The sequence below is a fragment of the Saccopteryx bilineata genome, chromosome 7 (assembly GCF_036850765.1).
Source record: "Saccopteryx bilineata isolate mSacBil1 chromosome 7, mSacBil1_pri_phased_curated, whole genome shotgun sequence".
Classification (NCBI taxonomy): domain Eukaryota; kingdom Metazoa; phylum Chordata; class Mammalia; order Chiroptera; family Emballonuridae; genus Saccopteryx; species Saccopteryx bilineata.
The window spans coordinates 31,632,432-31,651,827 of NC_089496.1; the positions used below are offsets into that span (position 1 = coordinate 31,632,432).

General features: G+C 40.5%; 1 protein-coding gene across 1 annotated transcript in view; it reads left to right on the top strand.

Moving 5' to 3' along the window:
• Positions 1–17,687, top strand: part of PHF14 (PHD finger protein 14) — a 184,612-nt gene extending 166,925 nt beyond the window's left edge. The window contains exon 18 of the mRNA XM_066239510.1: positions 17,313–17,687. Coding sequence (XP_066095607.1) covers positions 17,313–17,336 — 24 coding nt within the window. The 3' untranslated portion in view covers positions 17,337–17,687. The remainder of the gene's footprint in view (positions 1–17,312) is intronic.
• The last annotated feature ends 1,709 nt before the right edge of the window (positions 17,688–19,396 follow it).

Sequence of the window (19,396 nt, forward strand, 5' to 3'; positions counted from 1 at the left end):
TTCTCTTCCTGGTTCTAATTTCCAAGCTATCACTGGCCAACTACAGCAGGAGGAAGAATTTACTTTCTGTTTGCAGAGCCAAATGTTTTTTGACAAATGTCTTTGTTTGATTATTTAAGGCAGAGTTTCTTAAAATAAGAGGCAGAACTTTGGAAGGCTTATCAGAGAACGTCAGAAATACCACTTCTTCCCCGTGAGAATAGAATCCGCCGACTTGCCCTGTGGCCATAGTTTTATCACTCGCGTCTGACAAGCTCAATAAAGGTGTGAGGCGGGACAAGCTGGCAGCTCTGATGCACTGGGCTGAAATGGACAAAACTGCAACTAGACAAGATGGAAAATTCACTGCTGTGTAAGCCCCAAATAATGCAACCCAAGTGGATATCAGGAAAACTATGATATCCCACACACCGGACTATCTTCAAGAATTTAGGAGCGAAGACTTTGAGGCAAAGAAAAGTCTGAGAGGTCAGGTCAGCGTCTGCAGAGGGCTTTTTCAGTAAGCAAATCAATATCACTTTTCCCCCTATTTTTTTCTATTTTTGAAATATATATCAATGTATTTTAAAATGCCTGTATTTACATAGATTGGAATTACTTTAATAGTGCCACTCTTGAAAAAAAGCAGTAATATATGATTCATATTATAGCTGCCAAATATTTGTTTTTTTTATAATTCTTTTTTTTTTTTATTGAGAGGTTGGGATCCACCAGCAAACCCCCCAGGTGGCGATGCTCTGCCCACCTGGGGCTATTGCTCCTTTGCTCAGCAACTGAGCTATTTTACCCCTGAGGCGAGGCCATGGAGCCATCCTCAGCACCTGGGGTCAACTTACTCAAATGAGCCATGGCTGTGGTGGGTGGGGGAGAGAAAGAGAAGGGGGAGAGGAGGGGTGGAGAAGCAGATGGGTGCTTCTCCTGTGTGCCCTGACCAGGAATCAAACCTGGGACTTCCATATGCAGGCTGAGGCTCTACTGCTGAGCCAACTGTCCAGGGCTGTAGCTGCCACTGATTATGTTTATTATTTGCAGGTACTGTGCTAAATGCTACTTCATTATGCCATTAACCATCCCTAATAGTATATAACATAGTTAACTGTTACCCTTCCCATTCTACCAATGATTGATCTGAGGCTTGGACAAGGGGAATAAGTTAACCAAGGTTACAAAGCTTGTTATTGGCAGAGCAAGACTTCAAACCCAAGCAGTCTCACTGCTGAATATCACATTTTATCACTGTGAAATACTTAACACCATACCTCTTTTCATTCTACTGTTCTCCCCTTTTCTTATTAACACGTCATTCATTCCCCGTTACTTCTCCTTTAGCTATTTCTTTCCCTCAACTTCTTAGCCACACTTAATTCATTCTGAAGACTGGCCTGGCTTGAGTGAAATAAGTGAAACAATTACAACTACCATTCTACCTGATCCAAACCATGAAAATCCTGCTTTATCTTTCTTACACTGAGTTATGATGGAATAACAAGTATGAAAGCATCTTATTGCTTCTCTAAGATTTTTCAGTAACCTTATGGCCATATTTTTCAGTAGACTGTTTATTCAATTATTAAGGTACTGTCATCTCAGCTCTTAATTTTTTTTTTTTTTTTTACAGAGACAGAGAGAGTCAGAGAGAGGGATAGACAGGGACAGATAGGAACGGAGAGAAATGAGAAGCATCAATCATCAGTTTTTCGTTGCGACACCTTAGTTCATTGATTGCTTTCTCATATGTGCCTTGACCATAGGCCTTCAGCAGACCGAGTAACCCCTTGCTCAAGCCAGTGACCTTGGATCCAAGCTGGTGAGCTTTTGCTCAAACCAGATGAGCCCTTGCTCAAACCAGATGAGCCTGCGCTCAAGCTGGCGACCTCGGGGCCTCGAACCTGGGTCTTCTGCATCCCAATCTGACGCTCTATCCACTGTGCCACTGCCCGGTCAGGCTCAGCTCTTAATACTTTAATTTCTAAAACAGGTTTCGGGTATGAGAGGCACAGTGACACCCAGCCAACCAGCAGGCATTTTAAATGCTTTTGATTAAGTGATATTTTTAACCATTTAAAACCCCTGTTTTCCTTTAAAATTTTTTTTTCTAAATATATAGCTCTTGGCTTAGGACAGTGAGTAATACAGTAGAACCACTGTTTCCTTTAGGGGAAATGTACCATATGAGTTTGTCAAATTTCTAGGGCTCATACATTCATGCCATAAGTACATACATATAAATCTTGTCATACTCTACAAAGCTGCCCACATTATGTGACCGTTAATCAAATTATGCATATTACATATTGTATAATATGTGGAATATTACATATTATTTTAGCTCAGGTTGCCATAGTAAAATACACCAGGCTGGCGGCTTAAACAACATACTGGGGTTTTTTTTCAGTTACGGAGGCTGGAGGTCCTAGGTAAGGTCTAGCAGGTTTTGGTTTCTGGTGAGACCTCACTTTCTGCTGGCAGCTGGTGGCCTTGCTGTGTCCTCACATTACCTTTCCTCAGTGTGTGCTTGTGGGAAGAGCAGACAAGCTCTCTAGTGTTTCTCCTTAAAAGGACACTAATTTTCTTGGCTCAGGACCCCAACCTTATGATCTCATTTAATCGTAATTACTCGTTACTCTCAATACAGCCATACTAGTGGGGGAGTGCAATTAGAGCTTTAACATGAGTATGGGGGGCATATTCAGTCATTAATACATTATTTAAATAAGTTCATATGCCTCCATTATAACAATTCTGAGTTATGTGACGGAGCACTAGAGTGAATTCCCAATGAAAAGTCTCTGACAATACAGATTATATATATTTAGGGTCCTTAGAAAAGTTAATAATTAGAAGAGAATCTAAAAACTAATTTCTAGAAAAGATAAACCACTGCACAATTATATATAACTGTTTTAGCTCTATACCCCTATAACTTCGTTCCTTTTCCGACCCATACTAGGTGTACCACTGCCACTAGAAGTCAGTCTGTATGAAACTATATAAAATAACTAAAGGACATTTCCTTCTCCCTCATGATTCCAGTGGAATGTGCACCCACTCAGCCAAAGTGTGTTTTCTTCATTTTAGTTATTGAGCCGTATTTCTTCCCATAATCAAAGAATTCAAAAGTAAAATAGATTTTAATCAGTATTTTTCTCTATCACATTTATGAACAGCATTTAAAAATTTTTTATTCAGAATTCTCTTTCCTCAGGTCTGGAGCAAACAGCAGAAGCAGAAAGGGGCGCTGTGTTCTCTAATATAAAGTGCTGGACACTGAGATGCCCAGATTCCTAGATTCATTCAACAGAACTTTCTTGGGACCTACTGTATGCCATGAACTCTCCATCACTGGGGATTGAGAAACAAACTTCCTCTGCTGTCACTGTCTTGAAAATCTTAAAAATGTTTAATTTTTTAATAAGGGGCCTCACAGTATATTTTTCAATTGGCCTACAAATTGCATTACAGGTACTACTAACATGTACTGCTTTTATCTTCAAAGCATTTTTACTGGAGTATAATTTACATACAAATACCCACTTAAAAAGTGCAGTTCAATAAATTTTGTGTAAATCTATGTCATCACCACTCCAAACTAGATATAAAGCATTTTCATCCCTCCCAAAAGTTTTCTTGTGAAATTTTGTAATCATTAACACATCTCTACCACAGCCACTGATCTGCTTGCTTTCCTATTAGTTTTGCCTGTCCTACAATTTTAAACAAATGGGGTCATGTTGTATGTGTCCTTTTTGAGTTTGGCTTTCTTCACTCAGCATATTTTGAGATTCATCCATTTTACTGCATGAATCAGTACTTCTTTTCATTGCTGGGTACTTTTTCATCGTATAACTATATCACAATGTGTATATCTGCTCACCTGTTGCTGGACATTTGAACAGACATTATACAGTAGAGGATACACAAATAGCCAGTAAGTATATACATGTAAATATGCTCAACACCGTTTAGTTAGAAGGAAAATGCAAATTAAAACACAGTGAGTTACCACTGTAGAGCCACAAAAGATCTGTAACTGTGTTGTCCAATCCAGCAGCCACTAGCCACATGTGTCTCTTAGGCACTTAACTGATATATGCTGTATTATAAAATACATTGTCAGACTTTGGTGACTTAGCCTGAAATAAGGTAAAAGTGCTCATTAGTAATTTTTATTCTGATTACATGCTGACATGATAATATTTGAATAGATTTAGTTAAATAAAGTATATAATTAAAATAAATTCCCACTATTTTCATATGGGAAAATATTATGGTTTTTTTATGGTTCATAGAAAATTTGAAATTACATATGTGGTTTCCATTTCTACTGAACATAATTAGTCCTGGGCTATAATTTCAAGTCTGATAATAATTTATACAAAGAACTCAGCTAAGCCATGTCCTGACTATAAACCCATGGAAACTGTGAAATGACTAGTGTGTACTGTTATCAGCTGCTACTTGTATGGCAATGTTTATGCAGCAATAGAAACTAACTGGGATGTCATGTAAGAGTTTGAGGATAGGCTGCTGCTGTTGGCAAAGTCAGACATTCAGCGGTGGTGCCCAAATCTGTTCTCAGGAATAAACACTAATGGTATTGAGTCCATACATAGCCTCTCTTCCAGCAGAATAACCATTTTGTTCATGAGCCTATTGAAAAAGCAATGAGGTAGCCATGGAAAGAAGCTGATTGATCAATAAACAAAATTGTCCTCTTGTCTACCCAATTATTACTACAAGTATAAAATGGTACACCACTTTGGAAAAGAGTTTGGAAGTTTCATATGAAATTAAACATACCTTTAATATATGACCCAGGCCCTGGCCAGTTGGCTCAGCGGTAGAGCGTCGGCCTGGCGTGCGGGGGACCCGGGTTCGATTCCCGGCCAGGGCACATAGGAGAAGCGCCCATTTGCTTCTCCACCCCCCCCTTCCTCTCTGTCTCTCTCTTCCCCTCCCGCAGCCAAGGCTCCATTGGAGCAAAGATGGCCCGGGCGCTGGGGATGGCTCCTTGGCCTCTGCCCCAGGCGCTAGAGTGGCTCTGGTCGCGGCAGAGCAACGCCCTGGAGGGGCAGAGCATTGCCTCCTGGTGGGCAGAGCTTCGCCCCTGGTGGGTGTGCCGGGTGGATCCCGGTTGGGCGCATGCGGGAGTCTGTCTGACTGTCTTTCCCCGTTTCCAGCTTCAGAAAAAATAAATAAATAAAATAAAAATATATATATATTAAAATATATATATATATATATGACCCAGTAACTCCACTACAGGTTTTTACACAAAAGAAATTAACATATACATAAATAACATAACAAACATTATTTATAATAGATAAAAATTAGAGGCAATTTGTTTTTCCTTTTAAGTAAAAGTCATACACTTCATAATGGCTATTCTTTTCAGAAGCCACTTGTCACACTAAATAGTGTGATTCAGGAAATTAGTGTTAAATTTTTTATTTTCTTTAAGGGAAACGGAGAATTATGTAACAACAGTATAAAAGTTAAAAACAACTGCAAAAGATACTAATGAAAGTTTTAAAAGAAATTAATATACAAAAAAGTCAACATTCAAAAAATAATGTGGGCCCTGGCCGGTTGGCTCAGCGGTAGAGCGTCGGCCTAGCGTGCGGAGGACCCGGGTTTGATTCCCGGCCAGGGCACATAGGAGAAGCGCCCATTTGCTTCTCCACCCCTCCGCCGCGCTTTCCTCTCTGTCTCTCTCTTCCCCTCCCGCAGCCAAGGCTCCATTGGAGCAAAGATGGCCCGGGCGCTGGGCATGGCTCTGTGGCCTCTGCCTCAGGCGCTAGAGTGGCTCTGGTCGCAATATGGCGACGCCCAGGATGGGCAGAGCATCGCCCCCTGGGGGGCAGAGCACCGCCCCTGGTGGGCGTGCCGGGTGGATCCGGTCGGGCGCATGCGGGAGTCTGTCTGACTGTCTCTCCCTGTTTCCAGCTTCAGAAAAATGAAAAAAAAAAATAAAAATAAAAAAATAATAATGTGATGTCTTATTGATAACATTTAATGTAGTTAAAGATTTTTAATAATTGCATGTTCTGTTTTAATGATTTTTTAATGACCTTTGCAGTTGAAAATACATTTGAACCCAATTAAAAAAATTTAAGTCATAACTATATCTTCTGGCCAATGTCTATCCACTTCTCTTTGGATTAAAAAGTTTGAGGGAGAAAGAAAGCAGGATGTGTGCCTGGTTGCTTCAGCTCTAAGAGTTTATGAACTGATTTGAGTCCCAAGTGTTGAACTTCTTTGAGCTTCCTTCCCACACACACCAAATAGGATGTGCTACAAATAGCTTTTCATTTGTAACTTTCTGATCATCCAGATAAAATAAGGTGAGTCTAGGTCATTTTACTTGTAATTTTTTTTTGGAAAGCGATAATTATATTCTTATTTCTCATTTTTTGTATGTTCTTCCTGTAAAACAATCACTAATGCCTTTCCACTAAGCTTAAACAGTTGCAGGCTTTAGCTAGAGCTGTACTGTCCTACATCCATTATAATTTGTCACCTTTCACCCAGATGTAGCAAATGGTTGCTTTTTACACTGAATGTATACAAAAAAAAAAAAAAAAAACCAAAAAGGAGAATGTCTTTTACAAATGCATTTCTCACATGGCTATGCAGTATTTATTCTGTAGACCACTGAGAAAGAAAAAATTAGTTCAACCAATTGCTTTGACATTGCCCCAGTGCCTTGAGTCCGGGACCTGGACACATTTCTATTGGTTGGGTGCTAACACCGTATGGGACAAGAACAACATTCTTCCCCTGAGAGTGGGCTAAACAGGATTCACTCTGAATATTGAAGGTTGATTAGAAACCTACTCCATTTCATATCACCTCAAGAAAACAATTTTTACATAGCCATGAATGAGCACATTTCATTTCCACCCCAGACTATCCCACGCAATCATAGTAAGTAATAAATGTCTCCCCATGGTGAATTAAATATGGAGTCCAAGGTTTTGTAATCTACAGAGGAAGCTAAGTGCTAACGACAACAGCATGAAAACACATGCAGCTATGGCATAATTCTGATTTGTTTCAGAAAAACTATTAATTTCCCTGTTACAAAGCCAAGTAAGAACAACCCTTTTTAAAACTATCAAACCATGAGAATCATTTGCCTTAAGGGTTTTAAATTTCGGAACAGACTCATGAAATTTATAGCTTTAATGAGATAGTCTTTGCCTGCAGTCAAGATGAGAGCTAGATCATTGGTTTCCCAGCATGACACCTATGTGTTCTTGTGTGCACTTGATATTATTAGGCTTATAATGACGCAGACATCACATTAACATTTGAAAGGTTCACTTCTGTCTCTTAGTTTATGTCTTTCATTTACACCTACAGCATACTAAATATCTCACTTTAGAAAATAAGATAAACTCTACCTTTATTGATACTGTCAGTGGAGTAAAAAAGTCACTATTTTCATATGGCTATTTCAAGCCACAGAAAAATCAATAGATTTGGTTTTCAGAAAACAACAGATAATTGAGTCAGATGTTGTATGTGTAAGTCTGAACGTGATAACCTTCCTTATTGATATATAAGCAGAAAATTGACTCTCTATGATTCATGTCTGTTTCAACCATTATCGTTTTTAATATTGAGTCTAATGCTAAAGGTGATGCAAGATTATTGTTACTTTTAAAGATAGATGAACTCTTTCAGGCTATTTGGATTTTAGGGCAATGAGCTTATTAAACAGTATCAGAAAGAGGTAATAATCACTGCAGAAATTTGTTGTTCTTTGCTACGTGATGAATAATATGTGCAAGAGCTCGCAAGGCAGATGCAAATCTAGTATTTTCAAATATATCATTATTTTTCTTTTATTTTTTACATTGACTTGAGAGAAAGGTAGGAGGAGAGCAAGAGAAAGAGAAAAGCATCAACTTGTTCTACATAGTTGTTTCATTTATTTTTTTATTCAATGAAAGGAGGGGAAGCAGAGACAGACTCCCACATGTGCAACTGGAATCCACACAGCCTGCCCACTAGGGGACGATGCTCTGCCCATCTGAGACGTTGCTTCGTTGCTCAGCAACTGAGCTCTTATTAATACCTGAGGTGGAAGCCATGGAGCCATCCTCAGTGCCCAGGGCCAACTCACTCCAATCAAGCCATGGCTGCAAAAGGGGAAGAGAGAGAGAGAGAGAGAGAGAGAGAGAGAGAGAGAGAGAGAGAGAAGAGACAGAGAGAAGCAAGAGGGGGAGGGGTGGAGAAGCAGATAGGCGCTTCTCTTGTGTGCCCTGACGGGGAATCGAACCTGGGACATCTGCGCACTGGGCTGACGCCCTAACCTCTGAGTCAACCAGCCAGGGCCTGTTCCATTTATTTGTACACTCGTCGGTTGCTTCTTGTATGTGCATTGACCGGAGATTGAACTGTGACCTAGGCTCACCACGACAATGCTCTATATACTGGGCCATCTGGCTAGGGCCCAAAATATCATTACTTTTGATATTATTTTTGGCATAATAAAATTCTGTGATTAAGGAATCTAATCTAGTAAGCTGTGTTCTTAAATTTCTACAAATCTTTGAAAGTATTTCTCTGTAAGTTTATGATCTCTCTACTATATACCCTCATCAACAATATCATACACACAAGAGTGGAGAGAAGCTCCATGTAGTCATAAGGGAGAACCAACAAGATAATTAAGATTTTGCCATATTTTCTTTATAAAATTTTTCCTTTAGATCCAGACTGCAATGCTTTCTAACATCTATTTCTCTCCTTTCAACAATTCATTTCTGATTGGATATGTTTTATGTATATGTGTTTTTCTATGACAGATGCACATTTTGTTCCGTTTTTTAATAATGTGAGACAGTCAATAGGTTAATATGACAATGGAAGATTGGACCATTGTACATTCTGCCCTGTAAACCTCAGACCACATTTTCAGTATGATTCGAAAGATGATATTTTCTTTGAATTCTTTTTTTAATGGTGATGATTTAAGAAGCGGAAATGACACAGAATCTTGGTTTATGTTTGCATTTTTGCATCTGAGGCAGAAAAATAGAACTAATCAGAGCTGCAAATTATAAAGGAGAACACATTTCAACCTCCAGAGCACTGTTGAACCAAGACATCTTTCTGATTATATCAACAAGAGATAAAAGTGGTGTATTCAGCAGCAACTTCAGAAATGTGTCCTGTTAGGAAAAATCAAATTAACAAATGGAACATCTGTTCAAAATTATGATTGTTTCTGATTTTCTTTCTTAGACTGTATATTTTTAGCAAGCATTGACTTGGGATTTGAAATTTTACATTTGCTCATGTCTAATTCTGGAAGTCAGGCACAGACTTTGCAAAAGGTTTTAGTCCAGCTGTTTGTCTTCAGCGCCCAATCTAGGAGTTTTTTCTTCCCTCCTCCCAGCCCAAGTCTGTCTTCCCCGGGGAACAAGTTCTGCTCAAGTCCTCCCCTGCACACCTGCACCTTTCCCAGACTCCTCTGAGATCTAGCTCTCCTTCAGCCTTCCCTTAAACCCAGAATCTTTTTCAGACAGAGTTTCACATTCTCCTTCTAATTAGATTGCAAAAGAGCAGCTGATAAATGTGACAAATGAAGTCTTCATGAGTGTAATAGGCTAGGCCAGGGTATGCTGTGAAAACAAACATCCCTGAAGACTCAGCTTCTTAAAGCAACAAGTTGACTTCTCACATCACTGTCTTGGGTGGTTTCTTGGAAGTTCTTGGGGAAAACTGCCTCCATGAATTTATATGTATATATTGAAAAATTGCAATTTTTGAGTGTTCACCATGAGAAAAAGAGAAAGAGAGAGAGAAAGAGAGAGAGAGAATATATCTGGTGGAAGACAGATAACAAAAACAGACACAGAAAAGAATCACAAGTAACTGCTTGGACAGAAGTTGATAAAGGGAGCTACATATCACAGATGGGAGCAGCTAAATAAGCCTAGAGGCGGAAAAAATACTCCATAAAGACAAAACTGGAGTCTGGCTTTGAAGACATGAGATTTGACCAGAAGTAGTGGGAATAGTGTTCCGAGAGATGAAATAGTAATATGCACAGGTAAAGAGTTCTCAAAAGTTAAAGATGATCCAAGAGAATGCAGGGCAGGAAGTGATGAGAGCTGCCTCCGGGAAGACAGAAAGGCTTTGGGTTTTGCTAAAGGCACTTGGATTTCATTATAGAACTGGGTATTTACTAAAGTCCAATACAAAGAGGCAGCAGTGGTGCTGGCTGTTCAACATTGTGAGCATAATTAATGCCACTGAATTGTATAATTTAAAATAGCAAATTTCATATTATATACATTTTTACCACAATTAAAAAACATAATAATGTAATATAACAAATACCATTGAATTGTACACTATAAATGGATAAATTATATGGAATGTACATTATATTTCTTTTTTTTTTGGTATTATATTTAATGAGGCTTTTTAAGGAAAAAAAAAAAAAGATTCAAGCCTTAAAAAATAATAAAATACCATGAGGAGCTTTGAAAAAAACTGACATTTGAACTCCATCCAGTGCTCAATTCTATCAGAATTTCTGTGGATGGGCCAAGCAAACATCTGGCAGCTTATAAAGTGCTCTAGACAGTTCTAGTATGGGGTCACGGTGCAGAACTACTGCTGTGGGCGAGAAGGAATAGGCGAATACTGTGTGTGTGTGTGTGTGTGTGTGTGTGTGTGTGTGTGTGTGTGTGTGTGTGTCAGACAGGGAGAGATAGAGAGAGGGACAGACAGATGGGAAGGAAGAGAGATGAGAAGCATCAATTCTTCATTGCAGCACCTTAGTTGTTTATTGATGGCTTTCTCATATGTGCCTTGACCCAGCTGGCTACAGCAGACCAAGTGACCCCTTGCTCAAGCCAACGACCTTAGGCTCAAGCTGGTGAGCCTTGTTCAAACCAGATAAGCACACACTCAAGCTGGCGACCTTGGGGTTTCGAACTTGGGTCCTCCGCGTCCCAGTCCGACGCTCTATCTGCTGCGCCACTGCCTGGTCAGGCAGGCATAAGCTAAGAATTTTAGTCAGAGGAGTAGCATGATCAGATTTGCATTTTAGAAACATATCCCTGGCTTGTGTGCTCAGATATTTCAGTAGCCACATGAATATGTATATGGTAGTCCCCATCATCCACAGGAGCTATGTTCCAAGACCTCCAGTGGATGCCTGAACCCTGTGTATGTATGTATGAACGTATGTGTTTATATATATTTATACATATTATTTTTTCTTAGGCATACATACCTATAATAATGTTTAAGTTAGGCACAGCAAGAGATTAATAATAACTATTAATGGAACAATTAAAATAATACACTATTAAGTTATGTAAATATGATCTCCATATCTCTCAAAATATCTTATTGTACCGTACTCATCCTTCTTGTGATGATGTGATACGATAAAATGCCTTATTAAGTCAAGAACTTTTACCTTTTCACTTAAGCACAAAGTTTATGTTTCTCTGGTGTGTCCAAATTGCCAGCATTGCTACTCTTGCACTTTGAGGCCATTAAGTAAAATAAGGGTCCCTTGCACACAAGCATGGCATTACCTAGAAAGCTGATGTGATAACCAAGATGGCTACTAAGTGACTAATGGGTGGGTAGCTGTAGAGCAGTGGTAGTCAACCTGGTCCCTACTGCCCACTAGTGGGCCACCAGCTTTCATGGTGGGCGGTAGTGGAGCAACCAAAGTATAAATAAAAAGATAGATTTAACTATAGTAAGTTGTTTTATAAAGATTTGTTCTGCCAAACTTAGCGAAAATCTGACATAAAGTACTTGGTAAGTAAAAATTATTATTACATGCTTTAACTTGCTGTAACTCTGCTTTATAAATTTTATAAAGTAAAGTTACTTCCCTACTTTATAAATCACCATTACTGTGGAACTGGTGGGTGGTTAGAAAATTTTATTACTAACAGAGATACAAAAGTGGGCGGTAGGTATGAAAAGGTTGACTACCCCCGATGTAGAGCATAGAAACCCTGGGTACAGGGATGATTCACATCCTGGGGGGGGACAGAGGAGAACTGTGTGAGATTTCATCATGTACTCAGAGTAGCACACAATTGAAAACTTATGAATTGGTTATTTCTAGAGTTTTCCACTTAATATTTTCGAACCATGGTTGATCATGGGTGACCAAAACTGCAGAAAGTGAAACTGCATGTAAGAGGGGGACTATTGTAGAGATTTTATTCATAATTGACCAAACCTGGAAACAACTCAAATGTCCCTCAACAGACAAATGAATAAATTCTCGTCTATTCATACAATAGAGTATCAGTCAGCAGTAAAGAGCCCCACCACATGACCCACATTAATCTATTTCTGCTGGCTGGGGTTCTATTTGCCGAGGCAGAATATATCGTTTGCTTTCAGGCTTGCCTGCTGCCCAGCTAAGCTTTCCCAAAACCTTTAGCAGTTTCACTCTCCAACTGCCACTCAAGCCAGAAACCTCATTGATTTTCCCTTCATTTTTGAGTTATGATTTACATATAGTAACACTAACACTTTTAATGTGCAGTTCTGTGTGTCTTGACAAACCATACAGTCATGTCACCATCACCACAATTAAGATAGAGAACACAGTTCCACCACACTTCCAAATTCCCTTGTGCCCTTTTATACCCAACTGTCAATGTCTCTCCCCACCTCCCAACGTCTGACAACCTGACAACCACTAATCTGTTTTCTGTCCCTATAGTTTTGCCTGTTTCAGAATATCATATAAATGGAATGAGACAGTCTACAGCTTTGTGAGTGGGGCTCCTCTCATGTAAAATGGCTCATCCAAGGTATTTCATGTACTAGGACTTCATTCTTTTTTATCGCTGTACAGTGTTCCCTGTATGGATGTACCAGTGTTTACCCAATAAACAGTGGGGAGACATTTAAGTGGCTTCTAGGTTTTGGTGATTACAAATAAAGTTGATATGTGCAGATCTTGGTGAGGACATAACTTTCTTTTCTCTTGGGTAAATACCATGGAGTGGGATTGCTGGGTCAAATGGCAAGTGTATATTTAACTTCATAAGATGCTACTAAAATGTTTGCAAAGTGATTGCAATATTTTACATTCACACCAGCAATGTGATGGCTACCATTGCTTCACATGTTCATGTTCTCACTAGCACTTGGTATTTTTTGTTTTGCTTTGTTTTGATTTGTCTTAAGCCAGTCAAATGGGCATCTCATTGCAGTTTTAATTTACAATTCCTTAATGACTAATGATGTTGAACACTTTTTTATGGGCCTATTTACCATCTGTTTATATATAATCTTTGCTAGAGTAACTGTTTACATTTTTGGCCCATTTTTTCTATGACTTTGTTTACAAAGTCATTTTTTAATGTCCTGATTGCCTTTCTCTATGACCGAGGCCGTCAGCTGTTCCTCCATCATAATAATCACGTTTTCTTTCTCTATTAGTAGATAACCTTCTAGGTCTTGCCTTCTGGAACAAGTAGCATCTTCTTGTTAGATTTCTTCCACCCACCAATTTTTACCCATTTGAGGCCCTTCTCTTACAAAGCTGATGTCGCCAAACTCTCATTAAATGAAAGGTTTCAGCTAGTCTGCATTATTGCTTTTCCCCCCTTTGTTCCCTAAATATCCTTTTCCCCCTCATTGTCCCTTTTCATGTTGAAGGCTTTCCTCATATGCCCAGAAGTCTCTGACTACTCACTCCTACTTATAGCCTAGGCGCTACGTACATGGGGCAGCTTGTAGACTGGTGAGCTTCCCCAGAACTCTAGAGGGGCTAGCATGCCTCATGGGCCCACATGGAAACTCCCCAACATAATGGCCAGCATTGAGCCTCCCCTCTGCCCTCAGGCTACAAATGCAGTGACAGGGTCATTGGAAGGAGACATTTTTCCCAGATCAAGGCCACTAAGACTTATCTGTTACATGAAGATTAAATAAGTAGTAAACATGACAGTGTTCTGGTATGTGAGAAATATCATATAAAAGTTCTTTTTTTTTTTTTTTTACAGAGACAAAGAAAGAGTCAGAGAGAGGGATAGACAGGGACAGACAGGAATGGAGAGATGAGAAGCATCAATCATTAGTTTTTCATTGCGCATTGCGATACCTTAGTTGCTCATTGATTGCTTTCTCATATGTGCCTTGACCGTGGGTCTTCAGCAGACCGAGTAACACCTTGCTCAAGCCAGTGACCTTGAGTCCAAGCTGGTGAGCTTTGCTCAAACCAGATGAGCCCACGCTCAAGCTGGCAACCTCGGGGTCTCGAACCTGGTTCCTCCACATCCCAGTCCGATGCTCTATCCACTGTGCCACCGCCTGGTCAGGCAAAAAGTTCTTTTTCTCAAATAGTTTCAAATTCATGAAATATCTTCTCTAATGTCTTAAAATTTCATTAAAACATTTTATTCCAAAATAAGCTTAAAGTCATTATAAGCTAGTAAGAATAAAAAAATGAAAGCTAGTAAATTAGCCAAGTGGCTCAGGGAAGCTACACTTAGAACCTCACGCTTGAAGAATATGACTTGTCTCTCTGGCCCTGAATGAGATAAGTAATCGATATGCAACATCCTAGGCCAGAATCTACAACTTGATTGATAACCAACACTCAGCAAGACCTGGAGCTTTTTTTTTTTTTTTTTTTTTTTTTTTCTGAAGCTGGAAACAGGGAGAGACAGTCAGACAGACTCCCACATGCGCCCGACCAGGATCCACCCGGCACGCCCACCATGGGGCTACGCTCTGCCCACCAGGGGGCGATGCTCTGCCCATCCTGGGCGTCGCCATGTTGCGACCAGAGCCACTCTAGCGCCTGGGGCAGAGGCCAAGGAGCCATCCCCAGCGCCCGGGCCATCTTTGCTCCAATGGAGCCTTGGCTGTGGGAGGGGAAGAGAGAGACAGAGAGGAAGGCGCGGCGGAGGGGTGGAGAAGCAAATGGGTGCTTCTCCTATGTGCCCTGGCCGGGAATCGAACCCGGGTCCTCCACACGCTAGGCCAACGCTCTACCGCTGAGCCAACCGGCCAGGGCAACCTGGAGCTTCTTAATGCAACCAGGACAATATTAAAGTAAAGAATCAACAACAAAACTAGTAATGAAATAAAAATAATAAATGGAAGTTTTACCTATGCAAATAGGTCGTTTCATTGAAAAGTACTGTCTAAATATCAGGGAAAATGCAAAGAAAGAAGAGGCAAAAATCTACATAGAATTTAATTTAATTTTAGAACTATTGTGGCTTTGGATCCAATCAGCTATGGGTAGGAGTTGAATGGTATTCCTAAAAATCATGTTTTCAAGAATACTATATAATGGTATGGAAATGACAAAAGTGATGTAGTTTGTAATACTAAAGATAACACAAAACTCAGGAAATCATTGTTGATTTAAAACGCTTGCAAAATTGCTACCAATTAATTTTTTTTTTTTTAAAAAAAGATAAAATCTAGTGGAATGTTATTTCGAAAATTTAGAAAACAAGAAAGTTAGACACAGATTGGTCTTTGAATATTCTAAGCACACAGGAAAGATGTATTTCTCTGGCTTGTAGAGGTTTACGTTTTCTGCAGTTCACTGAACAGACAAAATGTCTCAATTCTCAGTGTCCATAATTTACATTATAAAACATAAAAGAAGCCCTGAGCTTCCCCTGAAAAACAAAACCAATCACCACCACCAACACTCTCTTGCTCTGCACTCATTCAATACCTGGTTAACGTCTTTTCCTCCTGGTTTAGGGTATCATGCTCCACGAACCAACCACAGGTACCCTCTGAGGAACTGGGCTGAAGGTACAGGCTCGTAAGGACACAGAGGAACAGGCCCCACAGGGTCAGAGGAGAGATGTCTAGTAGGCAGTGACCCACTCCTCACCGGCAACCACAAGAGGCAGGACCCTGCTCTTTTGTTGTCCATGGTCCTGAGCAGAGGAAGCGAGAGGGAACCCATGTGTGGCCATCACTTCTAGATAGCACACAGCCTCAGAAAGAGTTTTGAACAGAAGGGCTCAAATAAATATCCCAGAACCATGTGTGCTTTTGCTTGGGAAACCAAACGTATTTCCCATAGAGCCCAATTCCAGGCCCTCATTGTATTTTGTCAGTTCTTCTAACTGAGGCTTGAGCGGGATGAATGGAGTATTTTTCTGCTCAGGATTTTCCTTACCCCTCAAGAGGGAGAGTAAACTCACACTGGGCTGGATTCGGGTAACGCACTGTTACTAACCATTCCAGCTTGGTGCCTCTCTTCCTTCAAGGCTGAGACTATTTTTCCCCCTCCAAACGTGCCTAAAGGTAGCCACAAATTACCACCAAGAGAATTCATTTCCACCTCTAACCATACAGGCTAGTCTATGTCACAGAGCTAGACCTACAACCCAGACTGCACTTGTTGTCTGTGGTTCTTATCAATATCCAAGACCCCCTGTGCTTTATTTCTTATTAATTTAGTTTAAAACAATTACCACCCATTAGGAACATGCCTATTATATAAGAGGAGAAACACCCAAACTACCTACAAACGCATAATCCATAAATGCTCACTGAAGCTCAGCTTTGCTGAGGTAGATGTGTTAGAACGGAAAGCAAAGTGATACCAAAACCTCTAGGCAATGATGAGAGAGAAACCCTTAAGGTTGTTCCTGTAAAACAAATAAACAAATAAACAAACACAGTTGGACATTCTGCAAAAATGGCAAAACAGATTTTATTCAGGCTACTGCAGCAGGGGAGACACACTTGAGTGTAAAGTGAGTTCAACTCCCTGAAAGACAAACAGGATGCTTTTTAAATGCTGGATGTGCTGGTGGAAAAGTACCAGGATGCTGTGAGGGGAATTTGGTCGGTATGAGCAGGCCATCTGTGTCTGCTCACAGGCGCTTATTGAAGTTGGGCTCCTACCCTACCCGCCCACGGAGAATGGGAGGCAAGGATCCAATCTTTCATGATGATTGCATTTTAAGGAATGGTTCCTTGGTCCTTGAGACATTCCTAGATTGTAGAAGATGCATCTCAAAGGGACTGAGAAAGGATTTACATTTGCAAGTTTTCTAAAGTATATGCTCTATGAAAAGGGAGAGGGGCCTCCAGTCAGATTTTAGCCAGAAGAAATAGTAAATTCTCCTGCGTGTTCCCCATTTTAAGGGGCTGGGATTATCATGCTAGGAACACAAGCTAGATTTTTTTCATGTCTTTCAATGTGGGTGGTGGATAAAGTCGTTTGTACAAAGAGATTTGCAGTCCTTACCACTATGATTCCTAACTCTCGGTATCCATGCCTTTCTGAAATTCCTTCCCTTTGAGCACAGGTGAGACCTACGACTTGCTTCTAATCAACTGATTCCGACAAAGATGATGGGAAGAGCATGACGACATTTATATAATTATGTTACATGGGACGGTAACATACATCTTGTGAAGAGACTCTCAGCTCACCTGTTGGTTTTGATGAGAGGAGACCCAAGTGGCAAAAAACAGTCTGCAAGAAAATGGAGCCCACAGTCCTACAATGACAAGGAAATGAATTCCGCCAATAACCTGATGGAAATGAACCTTTCCCAAACAGATGAGACCAACCCGCAGAGAACGCCATGGGTGCAGCCTTGCAGGAAACAGAGCAAAGTGTACCCAGACTCCTGAGCCACAGAAACTGTGATAATAAACGTGCGTTGTTTTAAGCTCAACTTCTGGCAATTTGTTGTACAATAGGTAGCTAATACAGTCAGCACTTCCAAAGGCGGGTTCAGTTGCCCCCTTTTCTCATATCAGATTCTATGAAAATAAACGGTGTCACATCCAAATCAGTTTGGGGAATTATATGGCCAGTGGCCGCTGTTGTGGTGGCCAAGCAGGTTCACACTGGATTCGGGCAGATGGTAAAGAAACACTGGAGCCAAAAAATGGTGGGCCATTCCGTTTATTCAAGTCTCACACCGGTGGACAAACAAACACACAGGGAAGACCACTTTGGCCTCACTCAGGGCTCCCAAAGCCCTGACGCATTCTCCAGTTCCACAACCAAGAGAATCTTCTCCGGTTCCTCCTGGAATCAAAGGCCCCAGCTTCAGTGGAGCTCGCAAAGCCCCTAAAGCCCCAGTTCCACATTTGCCCTCCTTCTCTTCTGCAAAAATCTGGCTGGGGAACCAAAAACCCCTCCTCCAGCCAACATTAACAATACACTGGTCCCTCCCAGGCAGGAAGACAATTCGCAATTTGCAATCTGCAGCAGCCTTTCACAGACTACAGACACATGGTGCTGCCCAATGCAAACTATAAGCGAGCAAACTTAAATATCTGTTAAAATTTATTTGCCCAACAGGAATGTTGCATTCTCTATCCTCCATGACCTTGGAGAGGCACAGTGTATTCTGAGGGTTACAAAGAAGGATCTTTGTTAAATCAAAGTTACCTAAAACATGTTTTATATCATGAAGCCCAGTCCCACACTGATTTCTTAACTTCTAGTACTCTATTATAAAGCTAGTTTTCAAATTATCAGACCCCAAAAGAGTGGTTGTGAAGAAATAGCCTTTAAACTGGGGAACACATCCTCTAAGGCAGGGGTCCCCAAACTTTTTACACAGGGGGCCAGTTCACTGTCCCTCAAGACTGTTGGAGGGCCAGACTATAAAAAAAAAACTATGAACAAATCCCTATGCACACTGCATATATCTTATTTTAAAGTAAAAAACCAAAACGGGGACAAATACAATATTTAAAATAAAGAACAAGTAAATTTAAATCAACAAACTGACCAGTATTTCAATGGAAACTATGGGCCTGCGTTTGGCTAATGAGATGGTCAATGTCCGGTTCCATATTTGTCACTGCTAGCCTTAACAAGTGATATGACGCGCTTCCGGAGCCGTGACGCATGCATCCCGCATCACCGGAAGTAGTACTGTATGTGAGCTATGCTGCTACATACAGTACTCCAGGAGCACAGGATATGGATGCTGACCACCAATGAAAGAGGTGCCCCTTCCAGAAGTGTGGCGGGGGCCAGATAAATGACCTCAGGGGGCCGCATGTGGCCCGCAGGCCGTAGTTTGGGGACCCCTGCTCTAAGGGAATCAATTTTCAGATTCTCACTTCCTTTATCTTCTTTCTCCTAAACGAACACAACTCAAATCCCTTGAACAAGCCTGTTAAGTTACATTTTTAACCTCTAAGTATAACGGCATGCTTTTTTTTTTTTTAGCTCACGAGCTATGGATAGAAAGACTGATGAGATTCTGGTAATCAGAAAGTACTGTTGTAATAAATAACGATATGGCTGAGAAATATTTATAGAAACTGAAATTCAATATCATTTACATGATGTGAATCATTGTAGGAACTGAGACACATCAATTTGACCTTACTATGACTTTGTTTATTCATTCCTAAAGTG